Below are 24261 nucleotides of genomic sequence, written 5' to 3'. Positions count from 1 at the left end.
AAAGTCATGCTTCAGTAGTGTATAGGCTGTGCACTGGTTCTCTGCACAGGAGGAATTTCACCCTAGGTAAACAGTAGGGTTACCACCCTTCCAGGATTGTCCTGGAGTCTCCAGAAATTAAAGATTAATCTTTAATTAAAGATGTCGTGTGATCAAACCTCCAGGAATATGGCCAACCAAAACTGGCAGCACTAGTAAACAGCTGATCAGAATTGTGGGCAGGTCTTGAATTTTTCTTGACCCATCTGGTATAACTGAGATAAATGAACTTTACACCGTAATAAAAATTTTCTCTCTTTACTTTGATATAATCATTACTCAGACCATCTGATTTGGGGGCTTGTGAATATAGCATTTTGAATATAACGAGTTTCAACAACACCCTGTATAAATACAGTGCAAGTTGATAGCAATTAGAACGAAAACAGCTCAGATTTTGTCCTTTTGTATTGAAAGAGAGGATGAGATGTAATTTTCCAGACGCGGTTGAAGAAAAACATACAATCCCCACCCCGTGACATGCACCCTTTCTCTCTGTTTAGTTGCCAAAGCAAATATTAAGTACAGTCAAGGGAGACACAGCCAAGACAGACTATAATAAGCAGTTTTCAAATATGCTGTTTTGGTTCTGGATTCATAGCATCTCTCTTCCCCCATCTGTGGCTGGTAACATTCCCAGAGAAAACAACTGAATTTCCAATTACACACCATACATCATTGGCAGCCTTTGGGATGAGATTTCGCCCTCAGCCAAATGCCAGCAAGTACCTGGGAACTTCCAGTGGAGACAGGGGTTGTTTGGCAGAGGAGGAATCTGTTAGCAAAGAAGCTGATGTGCTGCAGAATTTGTCTTGAGCTGCTTGCTCCTTTCATGGTTCGGTCATGGGATGGGATAAGCAGAGACTAACACAGCTGTGAAACATACTCCTGTAATGTCTTTGAGGTGAGCAGGGTTCAGGGTGTTATTGACAGATTTGTGTGAATAGCTATCTGATTTTTCAGTTCACCGGCCAAACCGAAAAAAATCAGGAAAGAAAATTCAGGGTCGACCTGAAATGAAAAGTTTTGGAATTTTTCAGAAAACCAAAAAAGGTGAAAAAAATTTAACTTCAGATAGAACAAAACATTTTGTTCTCACTTTTTTTTTCACTCTAAATTTTTTTAAATGAAATTGAAGTACATTTCAAAATGAAAAGCATCAACAAATGTAAATGCTTTGTTTAAAAAGATCAATTAAATATTTAGATTTTTTCAGGGAGAGGGAGCTGGATTTCCTGACCAAAACAATTCAATGAATTCAACACAAATTTGTGAAATGCTTCAGTCGACCCAAATCTGCATTTTCAGGGAGGAGGAAAAAAGTTTAGTCCAAAAGATTTTGCCCAGCTCTAATTATTGATCAAGAGGGTTCCCAAGCAACCTTGTAGAAAAAGCCCTGGGGGCCTGATTCTGCTCTGAAACTGCTGTAAATTCAGTAACTCCACTGAAGTTAGTGAGACTGATTTACACCTGTCTCGCCCAACGTGTAGCAAAATGGATGTGAAATGCTCCTGAATCAGAATTCTCCACTGCCTCACATGGAGGGTAGCATTTTACACCTCACTTTGTACAGGTGGAAACAGCTCCTCAAGGGGGAAGGCAGGGGTGAATCGATTTACATTGCTATAAGTGAGAGAAGACACCAGCCCTGCACAGAGCAGGTAACTTCTCATGCAACAGGAAGAGAGTATAACTAGTAACACAGGTTTCACAGGGGATTTTGGAAAGTCATGTAGAGTTCAACTGCTGGTGTGGTTTGCAGAGAGGGGTTGAAATATTCATGCTAATACAACAGATGCAGGAGCCTTCCCCATAACTATACTGAGAGAGGACCATGCTACACTGATTTTTCTCCCTTCCAAGCTGCTTTTAGAGCAATATGCCAAATAGAGCAAAACCCTCTCTACTAAAATACAGCATCCTCAGGACACACAGGGAGCTCAGTATCCTGGTACCGCAATCTGCAGATTTACCTAAACCAAACAGTGCTGCACAAAGGTGTATGTTGGTTTTTAAACAAGCCTGATTGAACATAGTGTTTTACCCGCTGACAGGTTCTCTTCCCTTAAGGTGAAACTAAGGAAATCATTGGAATACGTAACAAAGAGTCTCAACTGTACATCCCTTTAATAGGGCAGTCTCTTAGAGCAAACCAACAGGGCTGTGCACACAGAATTTAATGGGCTGGGACATGAACTAATAGTAGAATCATTAGCCTCCTTCTTAAATAATATTCTTCCTTATCAGAGACTGGAACTTGTATTGTTGAGCTCAATAAAAGGGCTGGTTCAGTTTAAATTCTGGTTTCTGTCTTTGATCATGGCTTGACTTCCATCATAAACCCAGCCTTGTGAATAATGTTTAAATGCTGTTTTGTGCACGACAGCAAAGCCCCCTCTTGCCATGTGCTCTCCATGTAGGAAGGCTCAGGCTGAGACCCATCTCCATTGGAAGCAAGTTGGACGGCTGTGGACCTGTTCACGGAGAGGCCTATATCCTGGCTCCCACAAGCTCCATCCTAGAGTTTGTCAACTGAGGAGACTCACACCCCTTTATCCCTCTTCTCTGACCTGGAGTGACTCCCCTCTCTTGAGGTGAGGGTATTTCAGCCTCCCTACTCTCCCCTCTCTCAATAGGTCACTCCGAGGTCACTTGTTCACTGACAACTGGAGGGAACCCACTAAGGGCTAGATTGAGAAGGAGCCTGGGCTCCTAGCTTGGGGTCATGAATTCCACTGGCCAGCAGGGCACCTAGGAGTTAGGCATTACAATGCTGAACCCTACACGCCCATTATGAATCTATCTTACCACAGAACACCAAGCTTCCTCCAGATACAAACCTGGGCTGGATTCAGACTGGGGAGCAACAGGTGAAAGGCTCCGTATCCTTTTATCCTCCCCTGAGCAGCAGCCCTTTCTCAAAGTCTGCTAGGCTAGAGCTGTGCTTTTCACACACAAACACCTTTGTGGTCCCTTGCGTACACACCAGCAAGGAAGCGATCCTGTTCACTTCCATAGCGGGCTGGGGCACTGGTGCATTCAGACCTCACATTCACCCCCGGGGAGGTGTGCTTAGCCTCATTTTACAGTGGAGTAACTGCGGAAGTGCGCGGGGATTAATGGCCTGTTTTCCAGAGTGGCCGAGTACCCCCAACTCCCATTGAACGCAGTGAGTGCTGGGGATGCTCAACATGTTGGAAAACAAGCCCTGTAACATGCTGATAGTCTGTAGCAGAGCCAGCACTCAGATCACTCAGGCCTGTGCCTTTACCATATGACTTCCTCCTCCTCCTTTGTGCGGACAAGTGAAATGCAGGATCTGGCTGTGACTTATTCTTTCTTTTACTGTTTGTCTAGATATTTATGGCCATCACCAGCACGGTATCTGAGCACCTCACAACCATTAACACAGTCACGTTCACCACCCTCCTATGCACCAGGAACACATTTTATAGATGGGGAAACTGAGGCACAGAACCCATAAAGGTTTGTCTACACTATTTTGGAGTGAGCCTTCCAGACTGGTGGACAGACAGATGGTCTAACAGGACTCATGCTGGTGCTCCATAAAAAGCTGTGTAGCCAGCGATTTGAAGTTAGGGCGTGGGCTCTGAAACCTAGGGAGGGGGATGGGCTTCAGAGGCTCACTCCAAAATGCTGTGTAGACATACCCACTCTGAATTCCATCCAGTGCCTTTCCCACAAGGCTGTCCTTCTGAATCTGCCCTAACTACTTCAACCTCCTTTTTGCTTTCCTGCACTTGCCACCAGGTCATATCTATCCACCCAAGTCCTGCACACCACAGATGTGCTGTACCCTGCCTGTGAAATCTAATTTCCATTTTAATGGAAACGTGCTCATTTTAAAAAAAAGCTGCAGAGATTTTTTTTAAAGCAAAATTGCAATTGACGTGTTTTTTTCCCCCAGTAATAAATTATTGACATTGATTTGGTTTCAGTACATGCCACAATCAGTTATCTGACATCTAATCTTTAGATGGCGGGGAGAGTTGGTCTCTCTTTTCCCTTTGAATCAGATGTTTTCATGTCAGCTGGACTTGAAAATAAATTTAAAATTCATGTCCCTCCTCCCAAGGGAGCCTCTGGAAAAACATAAACCATCAACTGTGCAGGAAGGAGCTTTTCAGGTGAACTCTGCCCCCAAACAACCCACTGTTCATTAGCGAAGGGTGAACATTAACAAAAATTTCACATACAAGTTACAGAAAGGGTACAAACCATCATGCTTCAGGGCATACGTCAACCTCTAACTAACGGGGGTCAGGAGGAAACTTTCTTTGGGGCCAAGTTATTCTAAACTGCCTATTGCAGAGTATCTTGCATCTTTCTTCAAAGTGGCTGGTATTGGCCAAACCAGGGATGGTGCTAGTTATGGCGGAGCCCATACAACTGACTTTGTACAATAGGATGGGTGCCCTCCATGCCTCATGCAACCTAGACATCCTACCTCAGCTCCTGCAGCTCAGAGTGCTTTGTTAAAGCAAAGAGATGGGAGTCCCAGCCCGTGTTTGGTGCCAAGCCTCACTCCCTCACAGCTGGCCTCAAGTCCGATCCCCACTCATCACTCTTTGGAGCAGGGTCCTTGTTTTCCTACACATGTTAGATGCTTTATCAGATGGCTGGTACTATATAAATAACCCTCCTCTGGGAGTGAACACTTTGCCATAGAGAGGGAGAGAGTCAGCTAGTGTTTTAGAGCCAAAAAGACAGGGAGACAATGTTTTGGGTTCTATCCTTGCTTTGGGAGGAAGTGTGGTCTCAGTGATTAAATCAGGTTGTCTGGGAGTCAGGAGTCCTGAATTTCAATCCCTTGAGTCATTGTACAGCACTGGGCAAGTCACCCAACTCCACTGTTCCTCAGTTAGCCATTCAGTAAAATGGGCATAGCAGCACCTACCTTAAAGGGTGTTCTGAGGCTTAATATTTTCTGTGAGGCCCTTGAACAAAATGCACAATAGCAGCGCTAAATATTATTAGATGGTTCTATTGAGTCACCGCAGCCAGAGCGTGCTCAGGCAGGTGTAAACGCGAAGGTAAATGGCTCAAGGAGAAGCGAAATCTGGGCAAGGCTGTGGAAATGGAGGGAATAAAACGTTCGTTCTAGTCCCTTTAATCCCTTCCTGTATGATGTGTTAAACAACAGATGAGAACAAAACGGGACGAGGGAGAGGGAAAGCAGTTAGTGCAGAAGAGAGTTGGCCTTTTTCTTGAAAACTTTGTCCGTATTTTTCAACTCTCATTGAAATGTCAGTTTTTTGACCAGCTCTAATAAAGAATCATACTGAGGGGCTTATTTAAGATTCTCCTTGCCAAGAGATCACAGCCATAGACAGAAGCCATGATGTCACTACTGTAAGATATAGGATCTGAACACTAACAACATTAATAATTAGCATCTTGCGTTGTAGGGTCTGAGAACGCCCTTCCTGTGGTGTTTTATCCCCATTTTAAAGAAGAAACTGAACCATGTGTCAGGGAAGTGAGTTACAAGAGGTCATCCCCTAGAACCACGGTTATCAAACTTTTTGAGCGGAAGCCCCCGCTTTGAGTTACAATTTTTGGTTGAGCCCCCCAACCCAGACAAAAATAAACACACTACCTGCCCCTCCCCCCTCAGGCTTTCAGGGTGGGGGAAGGCGCGTGCGACACTTTCTGGGGGAGGAGGCTGCCAGGAGCGGAAATCAATGTGGCCACGGTGGATGTGGACACTGACTCCCAGCGGTGGAGATGGTACTCCCTCCCTGAGCCCGAGCCGCCTGGTATTGCAGCTCAACGACACCCCCCCCCCAAACGTTCCTCCGTGCCCCCATAGGAGGGCACACCCCACCGTTTGAAAACCTCTGCCTTAATTACTTATGCTAAACGATCTGTTCGACCTTGTCATTAGCTGTGACACTCTGAGTACCTTTCCCAGACCTGAGGAAGAACTCTGTGTAGCTCGAAAGCTTTTCTCTCGTTCCAACAGAAGCTGGTCCAATAAAAGATATCACCTCAGCCACCTTGTCTCTCTACTATCCTGGGACCGCCATGGCGATAACCAAACTGCATACGAAGCCAGTCACTCCGTGGCAGACCTGGGATAGAATGCTCCGGAATTCCCTGCTCTGAGTCCTACATGACACCTCCAGTTTGCGTTTTTCTCCCTGAAATATATTTTGGTTAAGCTCAGTAAATCCCCAAAGCAGAAAAGTGTTGGAAAAGAATATTTTACTTAAAAAAAAAAAATTTAGCATTTGTGGAGTGCTGAAAATTATTTGAGATAGGTGGTGGCTTTTCTGCAACCTCATCCCTGGGAGAAAGAGGTGCAAGAGAGACTGAGATTTAACAAAAACAACGAGGAGTCCAGTGGCACCTTAAAGACTAACAGATTTATTTGGGCATAAGCTTTCGTGGATAAAAACCCCACTTCTTCAGATGCATAAGCTTTCGTGGGTTAAAAAAACCCACTTCTGCATCTGAAGAAGTGGGTTTTTTACCCATGAAAGCTTATGCCCAAATAAATCTGTTCGTCTTTAAGGTGCCACCGGACTCCTCATTGTTTTTGTGGATACAGACTAACCGGCTACCCCTCTGATACAAGATTTAACAGAAGTCCAGAAAAACTAATTTTTGAAAATACCAATAAAACCCAATTTTGATTCCCAGGGGGGAAAAAAGAGCCATCATGTTCCAAAAGCAAACACTGAAAATCAGAAATAATCATAAGAACAAACACCACTCAGAACATACCCAGGAACTGTGTTGATGTTGAATTGCTGTCTCTTGGCAACTCCGGGTGTGAATATCTATATGTACCTATCTATTGCACATTCCACGGCAACGAGCTGCAAGCACAGGATTAGTACTGCTCTGGGTCGTGTCCCTTGGGTCAGAGAAGAGACAGATGCAGTTTGCTATGAATACACAGACGCAGACCAACCGTGTGGTTCTTTCTGGGTCTGTAACTCCCAGAGTAAGAGCTTGTGCTACCTAATGTCACCAAACAGGGTCTTCCCTAAATCCTGGCTTGGGCAAAGTTGGTAAAGAGAAGGGACTGCTAACTGCACTATGCAAGGCAGAGCTGAGATGAAGGAGAAGCAAGGCTAGGAGACAGGAAATTCCCATTCAGATACACACAGATGGAAACTACTGTATAGAGATGGGCCTAACCCATAAAAGCCTGGATTCCCTTCCTGTAGTTCAGGAGTGTCCAGCTCTGGGGTTTTGCTTCAGACCCATCTCTGAGTGCTGCAGGAAAAAAAAAATACTGGCGTGTTCAACAGTTTTCATATAGAAACAGAGAAAGCCTGGTTTACCTCCCACTCACATTGGTGTAAATCAGGAGTAGCTCCACTGAAGTCAACGGGGTTAACGAGGTGTGAGGAGCATCTAGGCGAGAAGATGAGAAAGGGCTGTGCATGTCACACACTGTATTGCAAGGACCTGCCCAGGTGAGACTCAGATACCTGATTCTAAGGGTACAAGGCACCCTGTGATTACAGCTCAAACTGCCATAGCTGAGGTAACTTTAATCTCTTCTAGCTCTGGTCCCAGAGCAGCGAAGCTGCGGCAGCCTGGAACCCTGGGTAATCACTCAAGGAACTAGCCTGTGCTATCAGTACCCGAGTTAGTTAGATTAAAGCTAGCTCAAGTATGTCTACTCCAGCTGTGAAACACACCCCTGATTACAGTATAGACATATCCTTATACATAAGAGCAGGTGAGCGCTTCAGAAGAAGCTATATACCCCCTCCCAATATGTTTCTATAGACGTTTATCTTTAAACACTGTAGAATTTAATCTCTAGAAGTTGTGAGCCGCCCTCCAGAATTCTACCTCCGGGATACAATTCTCTAGGAATGAGTTCACTGACTACTAAATTCAATAGTCCTGCTCCAGAACTTGCCAGAATGTCTGGTGCATGGGCAGGGAGTGGTCAGCTGTGAAGCTGGTAGGGAGAATGTGATACTTTTCTCTCACAAACGCAAGCGAGCTGATAGCCCTGGTTCTACGCTCTTATCGTGGAGTTAAGGAGGTTGCAGGATGACATTGTATTTCTCGTCACATGTTCATGTCAAGAAGGGAAAAAAAGAGGCGGTTGTGATAATTATATCATTATTCTCTGCACAGTGATACAGTTATTTATATAATTACAAGATACTTTAATATGAAATAGTGGTATAATTTTTCTCATCATATCTTTAGACATTTCCATCTAACTGAAATGCTTTCATGGCCCCCATTACCATAGTATTGGAGCACCTCCTAAGCCTTTTATTGTATTTATACGCTCAACACCCATGTGCAGGGAAATATCTCAATTTTCTTTCCGATGGGTTGTTGAGGCCCAGAGACGCTAAGGGTAAAAAAAAATACCTGACTGACGTAGGCTCCTAAATCCCATTTTAAAAAGTGACTTACGGCCAGGTTTTCTAAGGTATTTAGGTGCCTAAAGGTACAGGAAGGCGCCTGGTGGGATTTTCAAACTCACCTAAGCAGGTTTGGCTTCCTTACCTGCTTAGGCAGCAGCGTAAGTCCTCCTAAGCACATACCTGCATCTTGGGTGTTTAAATACCTTTGAAAACCTGGCCCTTAGGCTCCCAGCTGTCTAAGTCCCATTGACATGCCACAAGACTTAAGCCGTAGGAGCCTAAGGGAATGTCCACACTAGAAACGTTACAGTGGCACAACTGTGCCGCTGGGGTTCTTGTTGCTATAGTAAATCCACCTCTCCAAGAGATGGTAGCTAGGTTGATCACAGAATCATACAATATCAGGATTGGAAGAGACATCAGGAGGTCATCTTGTCCAATCCCCTGCTCAAAGCAGGACTAAGACCAACTAAACCATCCCAGCCAGGGCTTTGTCAAGCCAGGCCCTAAAAACCTCTAAGGATGGAGATTCCACCACCTCCCTAGGAAACCCATTCCAGTGCTTCATCCCCCTCCTAGTGAAATAGTGTTTCCTAATATCCAACCTAGACCTCCCCCACTGCAACTTGAGACCATTGCTCCTTGTTCTGTCATCTGCCACCACTGAGAACAGCCGAGCTCCATCCCCTTTGGAACCCCCCTTTAGGTAGTTGAAGGCTGCTATCAAATCCCCCCTCACTCTTCTCTTCTGCAAACTAAACAACCCCAGTTCCCTCAGCCTCTCCTCGTAGGTCATGTGCCCCAGCCCCCTGATCATTTTCATTGCCCTCCGCTGGACTCTCTCCAATTTGTCCACATCCTTTCTGTAGTGGGGGGGCCCAAAACTGGACACAATACTCCAGATGTGGCCTCACCGGTGCTGAATAGAGGGGAATAATCACTTCCCACAATTTGCTGGCAATGCTCCTACTAATGCAGCCCAATATGTCGTTAGCCTTCTTGGCAACAAGGGCACACTGCTGACTCCTATCCAGCTTGTCATCCACTGTAATCCTCAGGTCCTTTTCTGCAGAACTGCTGCTTAGCCAGTCAGTCTCCAGCCTGTAGCAGTGCATGCAATTCTTCCATCCTAAGCGCAGGACTCTGCACTGGTCCTTATTGAACCTCATCAGCTTTCTTTTGGCCCAATCCTTGAATTAGTCTAGGTCACTCTGGACCCTATCCCTACCCTCCAGTGTATCTACCTCTCCCCCCAACTTAGTGTCATCTGCGAACTTGCTGAGGGTGCAGTCCATCCCATCATCCAGATTATTAATAAAGATGTTGAACAAAACCGGCCCCAGGAAAAATTCTTCCATTGACCTAGTGCTGTCTATATTGAGGCTTAGGTTGGTTTAACTACATCTCTGAAGGATGTGCATTTTCACACCCTGGAGTGACGCAGCTAGCTGGACCTAACTTTCTAGCGTAGGCCAGCCCTGAGTGACGGCCTAAGGACCTTGCCCAGAGCAAGGAGTTGAACCTGGAGTCTCCTAAGTCCCAAGGCTATCCCCTAACCATCCTTTCTCCTGCCTGTATTGCTTTTCCTCATCAGTATGCCTATGTGGTATTGCAGAATTACCTCTTTCCCCCACGCTCTCTTTTCCCTCTGTCTCTCACACTCTCTCTGTGTCTTTTCCTCCTCTGTATGACTTGCCACATTTATTCCGGTGTCTTGCCGCCATCAGGAGCACTACAGCAGCCAGTGTCATAGACAAATAGATGACAATTAAAGGGATCTCTTGGCTATTTGGCTGGATTTTATTTAATCATAATGACAATTATTTGCCCATTTCATCATCTGGAAGGTTTTCACAGCTGCGAAGCACTTTAATTGAGGAGGAAAGTTCTCTAGAGTGTGTTGCCAGAAATTCGATTTGAGATGTAAACATGGTTAGTTACGTCTGATTGCAATCAGCTATTAATGAATGAAACTGCATAGCCCAGCAAACAATGGGTCTGCTTTACGTCATGACTTCAAATCCTTTAAAGTTGCACTTGAGCACTGAGTAAGGGAAGTAAATGCCCAATTTTCAAACTCCAAGCCAAAATTTTCATACTTGGATGAACCCACAATAAATCCATAGCTGGGCACCTAAATGAAGAAAGCCTCACCTTCAGAGGGGCTGAATATCCTTCTCTTGCATTAAAAAAAAAATCAATAGGAACTTTTGCTCTAGGAATTATCTTAGGAAGTTCTCTGGCCTGTGTTATGGAGGAGGTCAGACTAGATGATCATAATGGTCCCTTCTGTTCCTGGAATCTATGAAAATGGCAGGTGCTCAACACTTTTGAAAATCAGGTCACTTAAGTGCCTACATTTTGGCACCCAAGTTTCAAATTTTTTGGCTTGAAAGCCAAAAGTATGTAGGTAACCACATTTCAATGGAAATCAGGAGCCTAAATTCCCTTTGAGGATCTGGGACTCAAGTCCTAAATTTTCAAAAGCAACTAAGGATTCCAGGCACCTTCATTCTTGTCTGCCAACTCCAAAGGCCTTAAAAGGGGCCCAATTTTCAGAAATGCTGAGCATCCATTCTCAAATCCGGCCCTTTTAATGCATCTCATGTCGGGCAACTGCAAGCTGGGGCAACCAAGTCCAGGGACACTTTTGACAAAGTCGGCGCTAAAGGGTGGGAAGCTTCTTGAAGCGCCTCCGTGACTCTGAAGCGCCAGTCCCATTGACTGTCAATGGTATTTGTGATGGTGAATCACTTGGATGGCTTCAGAAAAATCTCTTCCTTAAGGTAGATGGAACTTGATAAGTTTATGAGGGGGATAGAATGGTGGGGTTGCCTGTGGTAGCAGGGACTGAACTCAATGACCCAGGAGCTCACTTGCAGTCCAATGTTATGATTTTCCAAAAGTGCTGAGGGATCTGCAGGTCATATTGAAGCTGAAGATGCTCGCCATCTTTCCAAATCAGGCCATTGAGTGCCCAACTTTAGGCGCCCAGGCATAGATTAGCCAGGTGCCTAACTCACATTGGAAGTCAAGGGGAGTTAGGCCCCTAATTCTAAGAGAGCAGAAGGAGTGAGGGAGCTGCCTGCAGGAGACTCGAAGCCTGGAGCTGGCTTGCTGTATGAGCCATTCAGAAACATATGGCGCAGGGAAGGAACCTTGAGCAGCTGGCTCCTTATTAAGGGAGCTGAAGCAGTTCTTGTGGGGTGCTGACTCCAGCAAATCTGTGAGGGAGTAATCAGCCCTGAGCAGGGCTGCTGCAAGCCCAACCCCAAAGCAGGTCACCTCTTAGGAACTGATAAAGAGACTTTTCCTCTCATCCAGGCTCTGAGGTAAGAGCCAGGCCCTGGAACAGACTGTTGGGCCTGAGTTTTCCCTCTGGAGTTTGTTTTATTTGAGTCAACCCAGACCCCAATAAGGGCGTTGTCTGGATGAGCAACACGTGAAGTCTGGGTAAAAGGGCCTAGAAGAGGGAAAATAAAGAGTGGGGCAAGGCAGAGGCACCCCAGTCATGAGGGGGCACACAGGTGGTGGCCAACTTGTTTACAGAGCCTTAAAAAATACCTCCTCTCCCCCATGTGGCTGAAAACAGAGTCCTAGGGTCCAAATTTTCAAAAGTGGCCACTGATTTTGACTGCCTCAATTTTAGGTGTCCAGTTTGAGCAACCACGGGCCTGATTTTCAGAGGTGCTGAGAACCGGTAGCTCCAGGGCCGGTGCTACCATTAAGGCAAACTAGGCGGTTGCCTAGGGCACCAAGATTTGGTGGCGCCAAAAAGCGGTGCCCCTAATTTTTTTTTATGGTGTTTCTGGCCTGGGCTGCCGGCGGCGCGCTGACACGTGCGGCTCAGACTCCCCCTCCCAGCGCAGCGGCCGCTCCATGCAATTATTGTCATTGCCGGCGGGGGCGGCGTGCTCGGGGAGGGGGCGTAGCAGAGGTGAGCTGGGGTGGGGAGCCCTGCGGCAGCTCCCCTCCCTCCCTGAGGCACACCCCCCCCCCGCGGCAGCTCCCCACCCCCCCGGCCCGCCGTGCGGCAGCTCCCCACCCCAGCTCATCTCTGCTACGCCCCCTCCCCGAGCGCAAGGTCGCCACTCCACTTCTCCTGCCTCCCAGGCTTGCAGCACCAATCAGCTGTTTGGCGCCGCAAGCCTGGGAGGGGAGGAGAATTAGAGCGGAGGCGGCGTGCTCGGGGAGGAGGCGGAGCAGAGGTGAGCTGGGGTGGGGAGCTGCCGCACGGCTCCTGGGGGGGCGCCTCAGGGTGGAGGAGGGGGCGGGGAGCTGCCGCAGGGCTGGGGGGCGGGGCGCAAGGTGGAAGTTTCGCCTAGGGCGCGAAACTTCCTTGCACCGGCCCTGGGTAGCTCCTGTCAGCTTCAGGTGAGATTATGGGAGTTCGGTCCTCTTGCAAATCAAACCTCCGGTGTCTCAAACTGGTGCCATAAATACTGAGACACTCTGAATCAATGGCCCCAACAAAAAGTGGGAATAACGTATAGCGTAGCTTGGCTGGCTGATGACAGAGGGACGTAACGGTCAACAAGAATTCAAAAGGCATCCAGAAGGAAGAGGAATTCTTTTGGAGTGGCCCCAGCAAACAAAGCTAGGAATAATGAGGTGAAAATAAGAAAAGGCAAATTTCAGCTGTGTAGGTGGAAAAATTCCTTCCCAGTGAGATTCATTAGATTGTTAAATATTCTGCCCAGGGCAGCCCTGGAAGCCCCACCTACTTGCATCTTTAGAACTAGATTTGAATTCAGGTACCAAATGGCTGACTGAGACTTCAGATGGATAATTATCAGGCTGGATAAACTGTGAGAGACTGATAAGACTTTGTGGTACCCGTGGGCAGAGGTACATAGCTGGCAAGGTGCGTCTCCTGCATGTTTCTACATAAATCTCTCTCTTTATTTTTCCCGCCACTGCGGGTCAATTTCTCGTGGAAGGGCAATACATTGTCCATTTTAATTTTGCAAAAGAAAACTCAACTCCTGCCCATCAAACACCAAATGCAGCAGCTCGGACTATTTGTGAGCTGATGGGCTGGAAGAATTCAGCTCTGACTGCCAGCTTGGGGGGTAGGATCAGCAGCAGTAGGGCTGACAGACCACATAGTAATGCAGGGAATTTATTACAAAAAGCTCCACGTTGCTGTGCCTGTATTTCTGCAGCTGTGAATAATTCCAGTGTAATCCCTTTCCCATGATTCCTCCTCTGTGATGGGATTCTTTACCCTTCCGAGCTGTCTCGGATTCATTTTCATAAACACAGAATTTTGTCTCAGGACCTGAGTCCTGAAAGGTGTGGACTGTTCTTATAGGACACTGACTGCCCTCAATTCTCTACCATCAGTGGGAGTTGAGGGTGCTCAGCACCTAACAGATGTGCTCAGGACCTTGCAGCGTCAAACCCTAAATGTGTTTACAAAGGAGACCAGTGCTAAGCCATCTCAGACGTGGCATGTGCTACCATGCAGTGGGGTCACAGCTCATTTCAGTCCATTAAAACACGACAGCCCCCTGTGGTAATAGCAACCTTAAGTGGTAGCAACCATATAGTAAGCACTAATGTTTTGAGCCATTACTGCAAACTCGAGGTGAGCTCAAAGCAAACTCCTAGATCCAATTTTTTTTGGGGGGGGGGAGGGAAGGGAGGCATTTGCATCAGAACTTGCCTTCATACACAGAGGGTGAAGAATGGCCCCTATCTTCAGAAAGGCCTGACCCCAAACTCCAGATCTGAATCCACCTCCAAATTTGGGGTGGTCAAAGTCTGGATCCAAGTGTTATGGCTTGAGCCTATCTCTGCTGTCAAATGCTGCCAGGTCCATTTTACAGGGGAGTTCATGGACCATCAAGGAGGCAGTGCTTCTTGTTTCTCTCTGACACCTCCTCCTCCCTGCTTTGGGAAACTTAAATGTTGAACAAGGGCTTTGGAGGCGAACACATCCAGTCCGTAGAGAGACAAGGAGAGTATTGTAAGCTCCTTGGGGCAGGGGCTGTCTTTGTTCTGTGTTTACACAACACCTAACACAACACCTAGCACAACGGAGCCCAGGTCCATGATTGGGGCTTCTAGGAGCTGTGATACAAATAATAGATAGTAATACAGATGCAGCCACATAGGGCCTGGGAGTGCATGTGAGGCATGAACACGGGGGCAGAATAAAGAAAAGGAAACCTTGAAACTTGAGCTGTTCTACATTCCAATCCCATAGGGAGGAAAACCAAAAACAAAGGAGAACGGGGGATGGGCGGTGGGGGGAAAGAGATAAACATCACAGCCTTAAAATGGCCAGAACAACAATAGAAGGTAACTTTGCCCAAGGCGTCATTGAAGCGTTGAATAGAAAGGGCCAAGTTTTCCTCTTGGTTATGCTGCTGCGATTCCATTGCAGCCGTTGGGGCAGCGCTACTGGAGAAGAGGGGAGTTTGGCTCAGCCTGGAATGCAGAAGTTGAGGCTCCGACCAGTAAACGAGAGAAACATTTCCCATCTGGGAGGAAAGGGAGAGTTTCTCTTTCCTCCATTTGACACAAGACGTGTGTTGTTTAATAACTTCTTGTTTTACATTGATCAGCCTGTCCCTTCTGCATAACTCATGAATTCCTATGGAGACAGTGGCTTCTCCTGAGGCTGTTTAGTAGCTAGAGAGATTCAAGGCAACTCAGGGTCCATAATACAGAAAATAGAGACTGTGCCTATCTCCTGTTTTATTCTGGGAGGGGTTAAAAGCCCACACTGAGCTACAGAAATATTTACATTTGACTTGTGATATAAGAGAGCTACTTTTACTTGTAGGCAAGTGAAGTGGCAGGAAGCAGAAATCTGGCAGAGTACAGAGTTACTGGATGTACAGATGGTGAGACTCCTCTGCACGTGTCTTTCATTCTCCAAGTATGAGATGACATATGCACCAGTATGCATGCTGAAACCAAGAGTCACTTTCCTTGGACCAGAAAATGACATATTTTCCCCAAGCACTTGAGGCAAGAGGGAATTTTTGCCATGCCCAATTAACCCTTCCAAAATGGCTGGCTAGCAACTACGTTGCAAAATCAGATTTTAGAAAGGAATTTCACCCTCTGGTTTTGTCACAGTAAAAACACCCTGCCTTATGTATTACAGTTAGTTAGTTGTATTACAATATCACTAACCAAGACCAGGCACAACTGCTGGGCAGTGGACTAACATTTACAAGAGATAGTCTATGCCCCAAAGAGATTACAATCTAAATAGACAGGACATTTTTTCTCTCTTTTTCATGGATGAGAAACTAAGACACAGTGAAGTTAAGTGATTTACCCAAGATCACATGGGGAATCTGCGACGGAGCCAGGATTTGAATCCGAGTCTCCTAAGCCCCATTCCAGCCTTAATGCCACCTTTTCCTTTCCCAGAGCTTTCTCGTTTTGCAACACATAACTGAAGCTTTACCTTTTTCATTGCATTTGAGAAAACAGATCATGTGACCTAAAAGATCCCCCTTCAACCCAGCACTCTCATTTTAGACATTCACCTTCTATAAAAGTGGTTCTCAGCCAGGGGTATGTGTACCCCTGGGGGTATACAGAGGTCTTCCAGGGGGTATATCAACTCATTTAGATATGTCTAGTTTTACAGCAAGCAGCTACATAAAAAGTACTGGCAAAGTCAGTACACATTAAAATTTCATACAATGACTTGTTTATACTGCTCTATATACTATACACTGAAATGTAAGTATCAAATAAATCAATTGGAAAATAAATATTGTAATTATATGGTAAAAATGAGAAAGACAGCAATTTTTCAGTAATAGTGTGCTGTGATACTTGTATTTTTTATGTCTGGTTTTGTAAGCAAGTAGTTTTTAAGTGAGGTGAAACTTGGGGTTCACAAGACAAAAACCAGACTCCTGAAAGGGGTACAGTAGTCTGGAAAGGCGGAGAACGACTGTTCTATAAGACTTCACAGTAATATCCACAATATACAATATTTCCTGTTATGGCAGGTATCACCAGTGGCACCATTACACACAGTTTTACACAATATTTCCCTTAGCCTACGTGCACTGATCAGCCTTTGAAGAAATGTTGCACTGTTGTTTTGTGATGTTGTTCCATTTCAAGGGAGCTGTGGCAAACAGACAGAGAAGTTGCTCTCTGCCTTAATCTTGCTAACTAAAGTCAATTCTTGCCCCGAGGACGTGGGCATTAGAGTTTTGGCTGAGATTCCTGAAAAAAGGATTGCCTGCATGCTGTTTGCGACTACTTCTGTTCAAGGACTGGTGTATATTGCATAAACAAACAGTTGCATTAACAATACACCCAGACACTGCATCACTGATTTCTCCTCTAACAGGAAGCCAACCTGCAAGGCATCAGCATCTGCTACTTCAGGGCAGCTAGCAGCAACACTATTTTTTCCTTCAATATTATTTATCTTTACCAGTGATGAGCCCTTTCGCATATTATCCCTGCTTTTTGAGCTCTTATGAAATCATTTATTATTGTAATTATTTAAAGAAAACCACCAAAAACATCTACGAGATATATAGATTTTCCCCCTTTCCTCCTATTTGGCTTTATTCTAAAGAAAAAATAAATAATCAGCAAGTTCCTGGAACAAAACTCTGGGAAATTGCAACCTGCCTAGAGGTATTAATGTTGATTACAAAATATACATTCAAGTAACAGAGGTTTTCAGACACAGAAAGGAGTAATGGCTCTGGCGGCAATTTAGCACCACATTTAACATGAACACATGCTTGACCAGCTCAGCAGACACAAATTATTATTATGGGATTAGGCACAAAATAACCCCTCTTTTTGTATGGCGAAAGTATCAGATGCACTGAGGTTCGGGCTTGACAAAAATTGAATACCTGAAGTCAGGAAAAGGAATTAGCACTATATGATAACATAAATGGCATGTAATTATATACTCACAATGACCAAGGAAGTAAGGGAAATGAACAATTAAAACAGTCAGATCAGCAGCACTCAGCCTATTTCCCCCCTAAACTCCTTGCAGCATGAATCCTCCAAGGAAAACCATGTGATTATTACTTATATACCCTGGGAGACACCTCAAAATTGTCAGTGATATCTGTAACCCATGCCTATGAATTGCAGCCACAGGAAGGGCTGAGACAGTTACCCTATTCCTATTCCCAGGGGGGCATTTGAAGAGGAAGGATGGTCCAGTGGTTAAGGCAACAGGCTATAACTCAGACCATGTTGGTTCAATTCCCAGCTTTGCCATAGTCTTCCTGCTAGAATCTCAGGGTTGGAAGAGACCTCAGGAGGTCATTTAGTCCAACCCCCTGCTCAAAGCAGGACCCATCCCCAACTGAATCATGCCCTAGGTCTGGCTTGTTAAAGGGATTTAATTACCTCACTGCCATTGATTTCAATGGGAGTTAGGTACCTCAATACCTTTTAAAATCTGGCTCCTTCTCACTATGGTGTCTCTGTGCCTCAGTTCACTATCTGTACAATGGGGATAACAACATATCCCTACCTCACAGAGTTGCAGTGTGGATAGAAATTATTAGGTGCTCCAATACTACATTGATGGGGGTCTTAAAGTACCTACAGATTCATCCCTTTGTCTCTCTGCTGAGTTTACTCATTACTGCCAGTTGGAAAGATAACTATATGACATGTTAGGAACTGGATTAAGCAATCACTTTGTACTGGTCACCAAACAGCTGCCAGATGTAGTGCTGGGTGCACCATTTGTTGAATGTCGCCTCTGTTCCAACTGTGTTGCAGTGGTTGTCACATTTATTCCTCACTCAAAATTATGCAAAGAACTTCTGCAAATCATTCTTCATCCCAAACTGGCTAGAACTAGAAAGGGAAATCAAGCTCTATGCGCTTCCGTGGGAAAGAGCCTCCCCAAAATGGTAAAAAGCTATTAAAGGAGGAGTTTGAAAAAAAAAGACGTGAGAAAACACCAGTTAATTGAGAAACCACCAACTTTATGCCATCAAATCACTATCAAACAAGCCAAGAAGCAGTACTCTTTTGGTGGTGGGGGGGGTTGTATTATGGGGGTGTCTAACATGTGTGTATTGCATCCTCCCTCTGCTGCTTGGTCCATATAGAGGCTAACAGAGATAGTATTTCAGCTCAAATAGTGCTTTAATGCTGCAGGTCATGGGTTCAAACCCTATGAGTAGAGATCATTACAAAATAAACAGATCTCAGCTATTCTTGTTCTGCCAGATTCTGCTACCTGTAATCCATGGAGAAGATTCTTTACTATGTTAACAGTCTCATTGAATAAGAATCCATGTTTTTTACGTCCCATATTGCGTGGCTACATTTTTAAAGCCCTTCTCTCTCTCTCTATGTTACAGGTACATGGCTATTATCCATCCATTGCAACCCAGATTGTCAGCCACAGCCACCAAGGTGGTCGTCACCGTTATTTGGTTCCTGGCTTTATTGCTGGCGTTCCCGCAGGGTTATTACTCGATGACAGCAGAGCTTCCCAACAGGGTGGTGTGTCTGGTGGACTGGCCAGAGTATGACACCAGGGCGTATGAAAAAACGTGAGTCTTTCCTTTTCCTACAGTGAAAAGCAAGGCAGAGAGGGAGGCTACACAGTATAGAAAGGATGCATTCCACAGAGGGAAAAAACAATGTGAAATATACAGGCACAGAAGCAGGTGGGGAGAGATGGTAAGGGGTGCAGGCTCCTGGCAATCACAGGACATTTGGTTGGGGGGGATAAACCCATCTGATTTCAATGCATGCCACCTACTCAGTGCTGTGGGAGGGTTCCTACCTTCCCATAAAAATATTCCCACTATTATTTTCCATGATGAAAATGTCTTCCTGCTCCTAAGTTTGCTGAGCCCCTGAAGCACGATTCAGTATCATGGCAATATTTTAGCCCGTATACACTGTAGCTCTTCCTTTACTTGAGAATCTCAGAACGCATCAAGGAGGTTATCATCTTCACCAGCTGAGGAAACGGGCACAGAGAACTGAGGGGACTTGCCCCAGAGGCAGAATGGTGGAGCCATGAACAAAACTCAGGTCTCTTGACTCTGCATCTATTGACTTAACCACTGGACCATACAGCCTCTGATATAACACAAGCCTCCAATTCCATTTACAACCCAGCATATAAGTGTACAAGTAGTTACCAATTTTCTTTTTTTAATTCTAGAAAGGATGTAAGTAAACCCTAAGAAATCCCATGGTACTGCATCCATTGTATGTTTACTTTACACAACAATAGATTTATTATCTCTTTCAGACAAGGTACAGGCACTTAAGGTCAAGAACTTTTAAATATTCTCTCTCATGGACCCATTCTTAGGCAGTTGAATAGGAGGGAGGGAAATGAGGTCAGTACAGAACAATAGGTTGGTTTTCTCTGAAGGCCTTCCATACAAATATTGACCACGCTTGTCCGCAAAAGAAAGTCTCATTTGCTGATCATGACGAAGATGCTGTTGCTGGTAATGTATTTTATCCCCGTTGAACTAATTGGGCCACAGTTATCCATGCTCTAATTCCAGAGCTACACCAAAGACAAATTTGGCTCATTGCACCAATCTGCAATTCAGTAGTCCTATGCAGGAACAGTAAATTTCCATTTTGCAGAGAAATTCCCCACTTTTGAAATGTGCTTTTGTTGTGATTCAGAATGAAACCTCAAATTTCAAAGAATCCATGAAATGATTTTTTTTAAACTGCTTCAGGTTAATTGAAAAACGTCATTTTTATTTAGATTTTTTGGAATGTTATATTATTTTACATTATATTATAAATTATAAAAATACCTTTTGAAACAAATGTTTCAAAATGAAAAATCAAAATGTTCCATTTGGCTGAGATCAAAATGTTCTGTATGCTTCATTTAGATTTCCCCCCCCCCCAAACAAAATTTTAATTGGAATGGACACATTCCCACAGAACATTTAGACAAAGCAACATTTTCCAATGGAAAAATTCTGTTGGAATTTTTTTAATTAATTTTCTACAATTTAACTTGTATGATCATCTTGGGAAGAACAACCAACTAAATGGAGATAAAAACAAAAATAAATAAAACCAACGTGGATTATTGGTGGCCAGATTCTGATAACTCATGGGTAAAGTGCTATTCAGAGCGAGGAAGGTTCTCATTGATTGCATTTGTGGATTAAGGAACTGTTCAGCATAAGGTCCCTAGGTAACTAAATCCTATTGTGTGTCATCTTGGAATACATGGAAATATAAATTAAACTGGATGTGGTACTACCGATGATCAAAATGCTACACCAGAGCCATTGCTGTGCCTGGCTGCTTTCTATCCTCTAAAGCTAGTTCTTGATGGAAATTTCATTGAAGGGATGATAGGACACGATATTCTGTCTCTATGGATGCAGATGGATTCTGCATTGCTCTTAAGGCATTATTTATGCTTGCAGTTTAATACAGCTTTGTTTTGTATGGCACCTTTCATGTGAACTGTGTCTTAAAATGCTTCACAGAGTGAGTACACTTCCAGAATGAAATGGCAAAATGGAGCTATGTCAGAAAGATGCTGACAAAATGGAGGAAATTCAGGGACAAGTAACTAAAATGATTAAGGGTTTGGATTGAAGGAGGAGAGATGAAAAGAGTTTGGTATGGATGGCTTGGCTAAGCAATGACTGAAAGGGGCTCACGCTGAGGTAAATACTGAGGCGGTAGAAGAATTGGCGAAGGTGGGCCAAGGGTGGAAAGCTAGGAGTAATGGCACAAAGTTAGGAAAAGGAAATACTTCATTGTCATGAGGAATGTTAGACTGTGGAAAAGCCTCGCAAAGAAGGCCATGCAAACTTGGCAAAGAACCTAAAAGCGTACAGTGCTGTATAGAAGAGTTCTGCGTTGGCTGGGAGGGATGGAACAGCTGACTGAAAAGGTCCTTTCCAGTGCTCATGTCCATGATTATGTGGCAACAGCAGCCATTTCCCCAATATACCTGACCCTCTCCTATTTTGTAATGCAGATATGCTCCCTTGTAGTGCATGGGCTCCTCCAGGATGCTATTGTGGCATTATGACCTTGCCCTGCAGGGTTTAAGACCTGCTGAAACTAAGCTCACAGAAATTCAGATTCATAGGACACCTAAAAGAGCTGGATTTGCTTATAAAACAAAAATTCTGTGGAGGAGCCAATAGGTTTATATTAAAAACGACTCTGAAAATCCTATAGAATTCAATAGCGAATGAAATCCTTCTTAAGGGTGTTTTGAACCATCTTGTAAAATTTTATAGCAGGGATAGGATTCTCTTTTAAATTCGCCAGCATGGGTAAGAGAAAGGAGATGGCTCCCTATATAAACTTCTGCAGGAATTTTCCATAAGGCTTGAGCAATCTATTTCTAAACCATCAACCCAGCCCTAATTAGTACAAATCAGCCCTTTGGCCTTACGCTGCCCCATCCTTGGGACCAATCCTGAAGAGGGTCAGACTCAAGGTCAGAAGGGACCATTGTGATCATCTAGTCCAGGGGTTCTCAACCTTTTTTTTTTTTTTCTGAGGCCCCCCACAACATGCTAAAAAAATGCCATGGCCCACCTGTGCCACAAAAACTCTTTTTCTGCATATCCAGTAGATTAAAAGCCAGGGCTGGTGTTAGGTGGTAACAAGCAGCGCAATTGCCCAGGGCCCCACACCTCAGAACTAAGTTGCTCTGGCTTTGGCTTTCAGCCCTCGGTGGGGCTCGGGCTTCAGCTTTTTCCCCTGGGCCCCAGCAAGTCTAATGCTGGCCCTGTTCTCTAGTTTATTTTGGTGTACCCCCTGAAACCTACTCATAGCCCCCTAGTAGGCCCCAGGCCCCTGGTTGAGAACCACTTATCTAGTCTGACCTCGTGAATAATACAGGCCAAAGAACTTCCTCCAACTAATTCCTAGAGCAGAGATTTTAGAAAATCATCCAATCTTGATTTAAAAGTTGTCAGTGATGGAGAATCCACCATGACCCTTGGTAAATCGTTCCAATGGTTAATTACTCTCACTGTTAAATCGTTCCAGTGGTTAATTACTCTCACCTTATTTTCAGTGTGAATTCGTCTAGCTTCAAATTCCAGCCATTGGCTCGTGTTAGACCTTCCTCTGCTAGATTGAAGAACCCATTATTAAATACTTATTCCATATGTAGATGCTAATAGACTAATCAAGTCACCCCTTAACCTTCTTTTTGTTAAGCTAAATAGATTGAGCTCTTTGAGTCTATCACTATAAGGGATGTTTTCTGTGTTTTCTTTAACCATTCTCGTGGGTCTTCTCTGAACCCTCTCCACTTTATCAATCTCCTTCTTGAATTGCGGACTCCAGAACTGGACACAGTATTCCAGCAGTGCCAAATACAGAGGCAAAATAATCTCTCTGCTCCTACTCGAGATTCCCCTTTTTATACCCCCCAGGATCATATTAACTCTTTTAGCCACTTGGTCACACAGAGCTCCAGACTGCCTCCTTAATTTTCACTTAAGCCACTTGTTTGAGTGCGTAATATAACCATCCCAAACTCACGCCAAAAAACAAACACTTTAACATCAAATCACCCAAGTGCTCTCTATACCTGTGTGTATTATAAAGCCTGAGCAAGACTGGCAGATGAAAGATCTGGTAGGAGTTTTTCTAGCATGAATATATTTTCCTCCCACTGAGGTTCCTTCTAATTATTTCTAGCATTTCAAAAGGTTTTGGGTGACCCCACTGCTTTGACAGTGCTACAGCCGTTTTTGTTTTGCCCTTTGATGTCAGGGAGGCTGGCTGTTTCACTTCCCTTCTGTAGAAGCTTAATCAGAGGGTGAGTAAAATGTCACGAGTTCAAAAAGACACTAGCAATCTAAAATCCAGAGGAATGATCAGCTAGGTTTCAGGTTGCTAAACTCATTATCAAACTGGTTGGTTGGCTGAAGCCAAAGCAACTATTTCTCTAAGAGCCATTTAAAGGGTATCAAATCCTGATGCAGCACCCCAAATCAGAGACAGGTAATGACGCAGAGTTCATAGTAGAGATGATCTAGTCAATTATAGTGGCTGGGGAACGTCAAACGTTGGGAGGTTCAGATAATTAGTATTATTTATTATTTGTTTTTATGCACCTAGAGTCCTGATTTAGGCCCCTTGTGTAGGCACTGTGCAAATACATAGCGAGACAGTCATTGCTGAGAGAGCTTGTGGTCTAAATAGACAAAATGGAATGGGTGGGAGGCAAAGGGACTCGCCCAAGGTTAATGGCAGAACTGGGACTAGAATCCAGATGTCCTGACTCCCAGCCCAATGCCCTATCTACTTGACAACACTATCTCATGCTAGTTCACTGACTGAATCCTTTGAGAAGTGCCACTGTGAGGCAGATTAATCTATCGATGTGCTATATGAGCTAACGTATCTATATTATTGCCATTGCATAGATTATATTACACATGCAGCTCCTTACACATCATAATCTCTGGATTTGTGACAGTGAAAAGTTTGGGGAAGCCATGAAGCTTTTGGGTGGATTGTCTTGGATGGCTGGAATTACATGTGGCCTCAGCGTACAATTCATGCAGAAAAATAAATTAAGCATAGCTCTCAATATTTCCTTAGCTACATTCTTTCGGCTCTACAAGCCGCAGACAAGTACTACAAATAGGTGAATTTATCTGGTCATGGTTCTATAAAGAGAGACAATGTCTCTCGCTCTGAATGCCAGACACTGGGAAATTTGTTCTCTTGTCAATCTGTCAACCGGAAGGCTCAATGTGCCCCCTGTGTTTCATCCCCTAATTGCATTTTGTTAGTTACAGTGACAACACACTGGCTTAGAGGCCCTGGGCAATTTTCTTATGAGGATGGTGAGTAGCAAACAAGTTACTAAGGAGGAGAATGT

General features: G+C 44.5%; 1 protein-coding gene across 1 annotated transcript in view; it reads left to right on the top strand.

Annotated features, from left to right (window-relative positions):
- Nucleotides 1–24261, top strand: part of TACR1 (tachykinin receptor 1) — an 88606-nt gene that overhangs the window by 23280 nt on the left and 41065 nt on the right. The window contains exon 2 of the mRNA XM_065399663.1: nt 18752–18946. Coding sequence (XP_065255735.1) covers nt 18752–18946 — 195 coding nt within the window. The remainder of the gene's footprint in view (nt 1–18751; nt 18947–24261) is intronic.

Source organism: Emys orbicularis, chromosome 2 (genome assembly GCF_028017835.1).
Source record: "Emys orbicularis isolate rEmyOrb1 chromosome 2, rEmyOrb1.hap1, whole genome shotgun sequence".
Lineage (NCBI taxonomy): Eukaryota > Metazoa > Chordata > Testudines > Emydidae > Emys > Emys orbicularis.
This window is presented reverse-complemented; position numbering and strand designations above follow the sequence as displayed.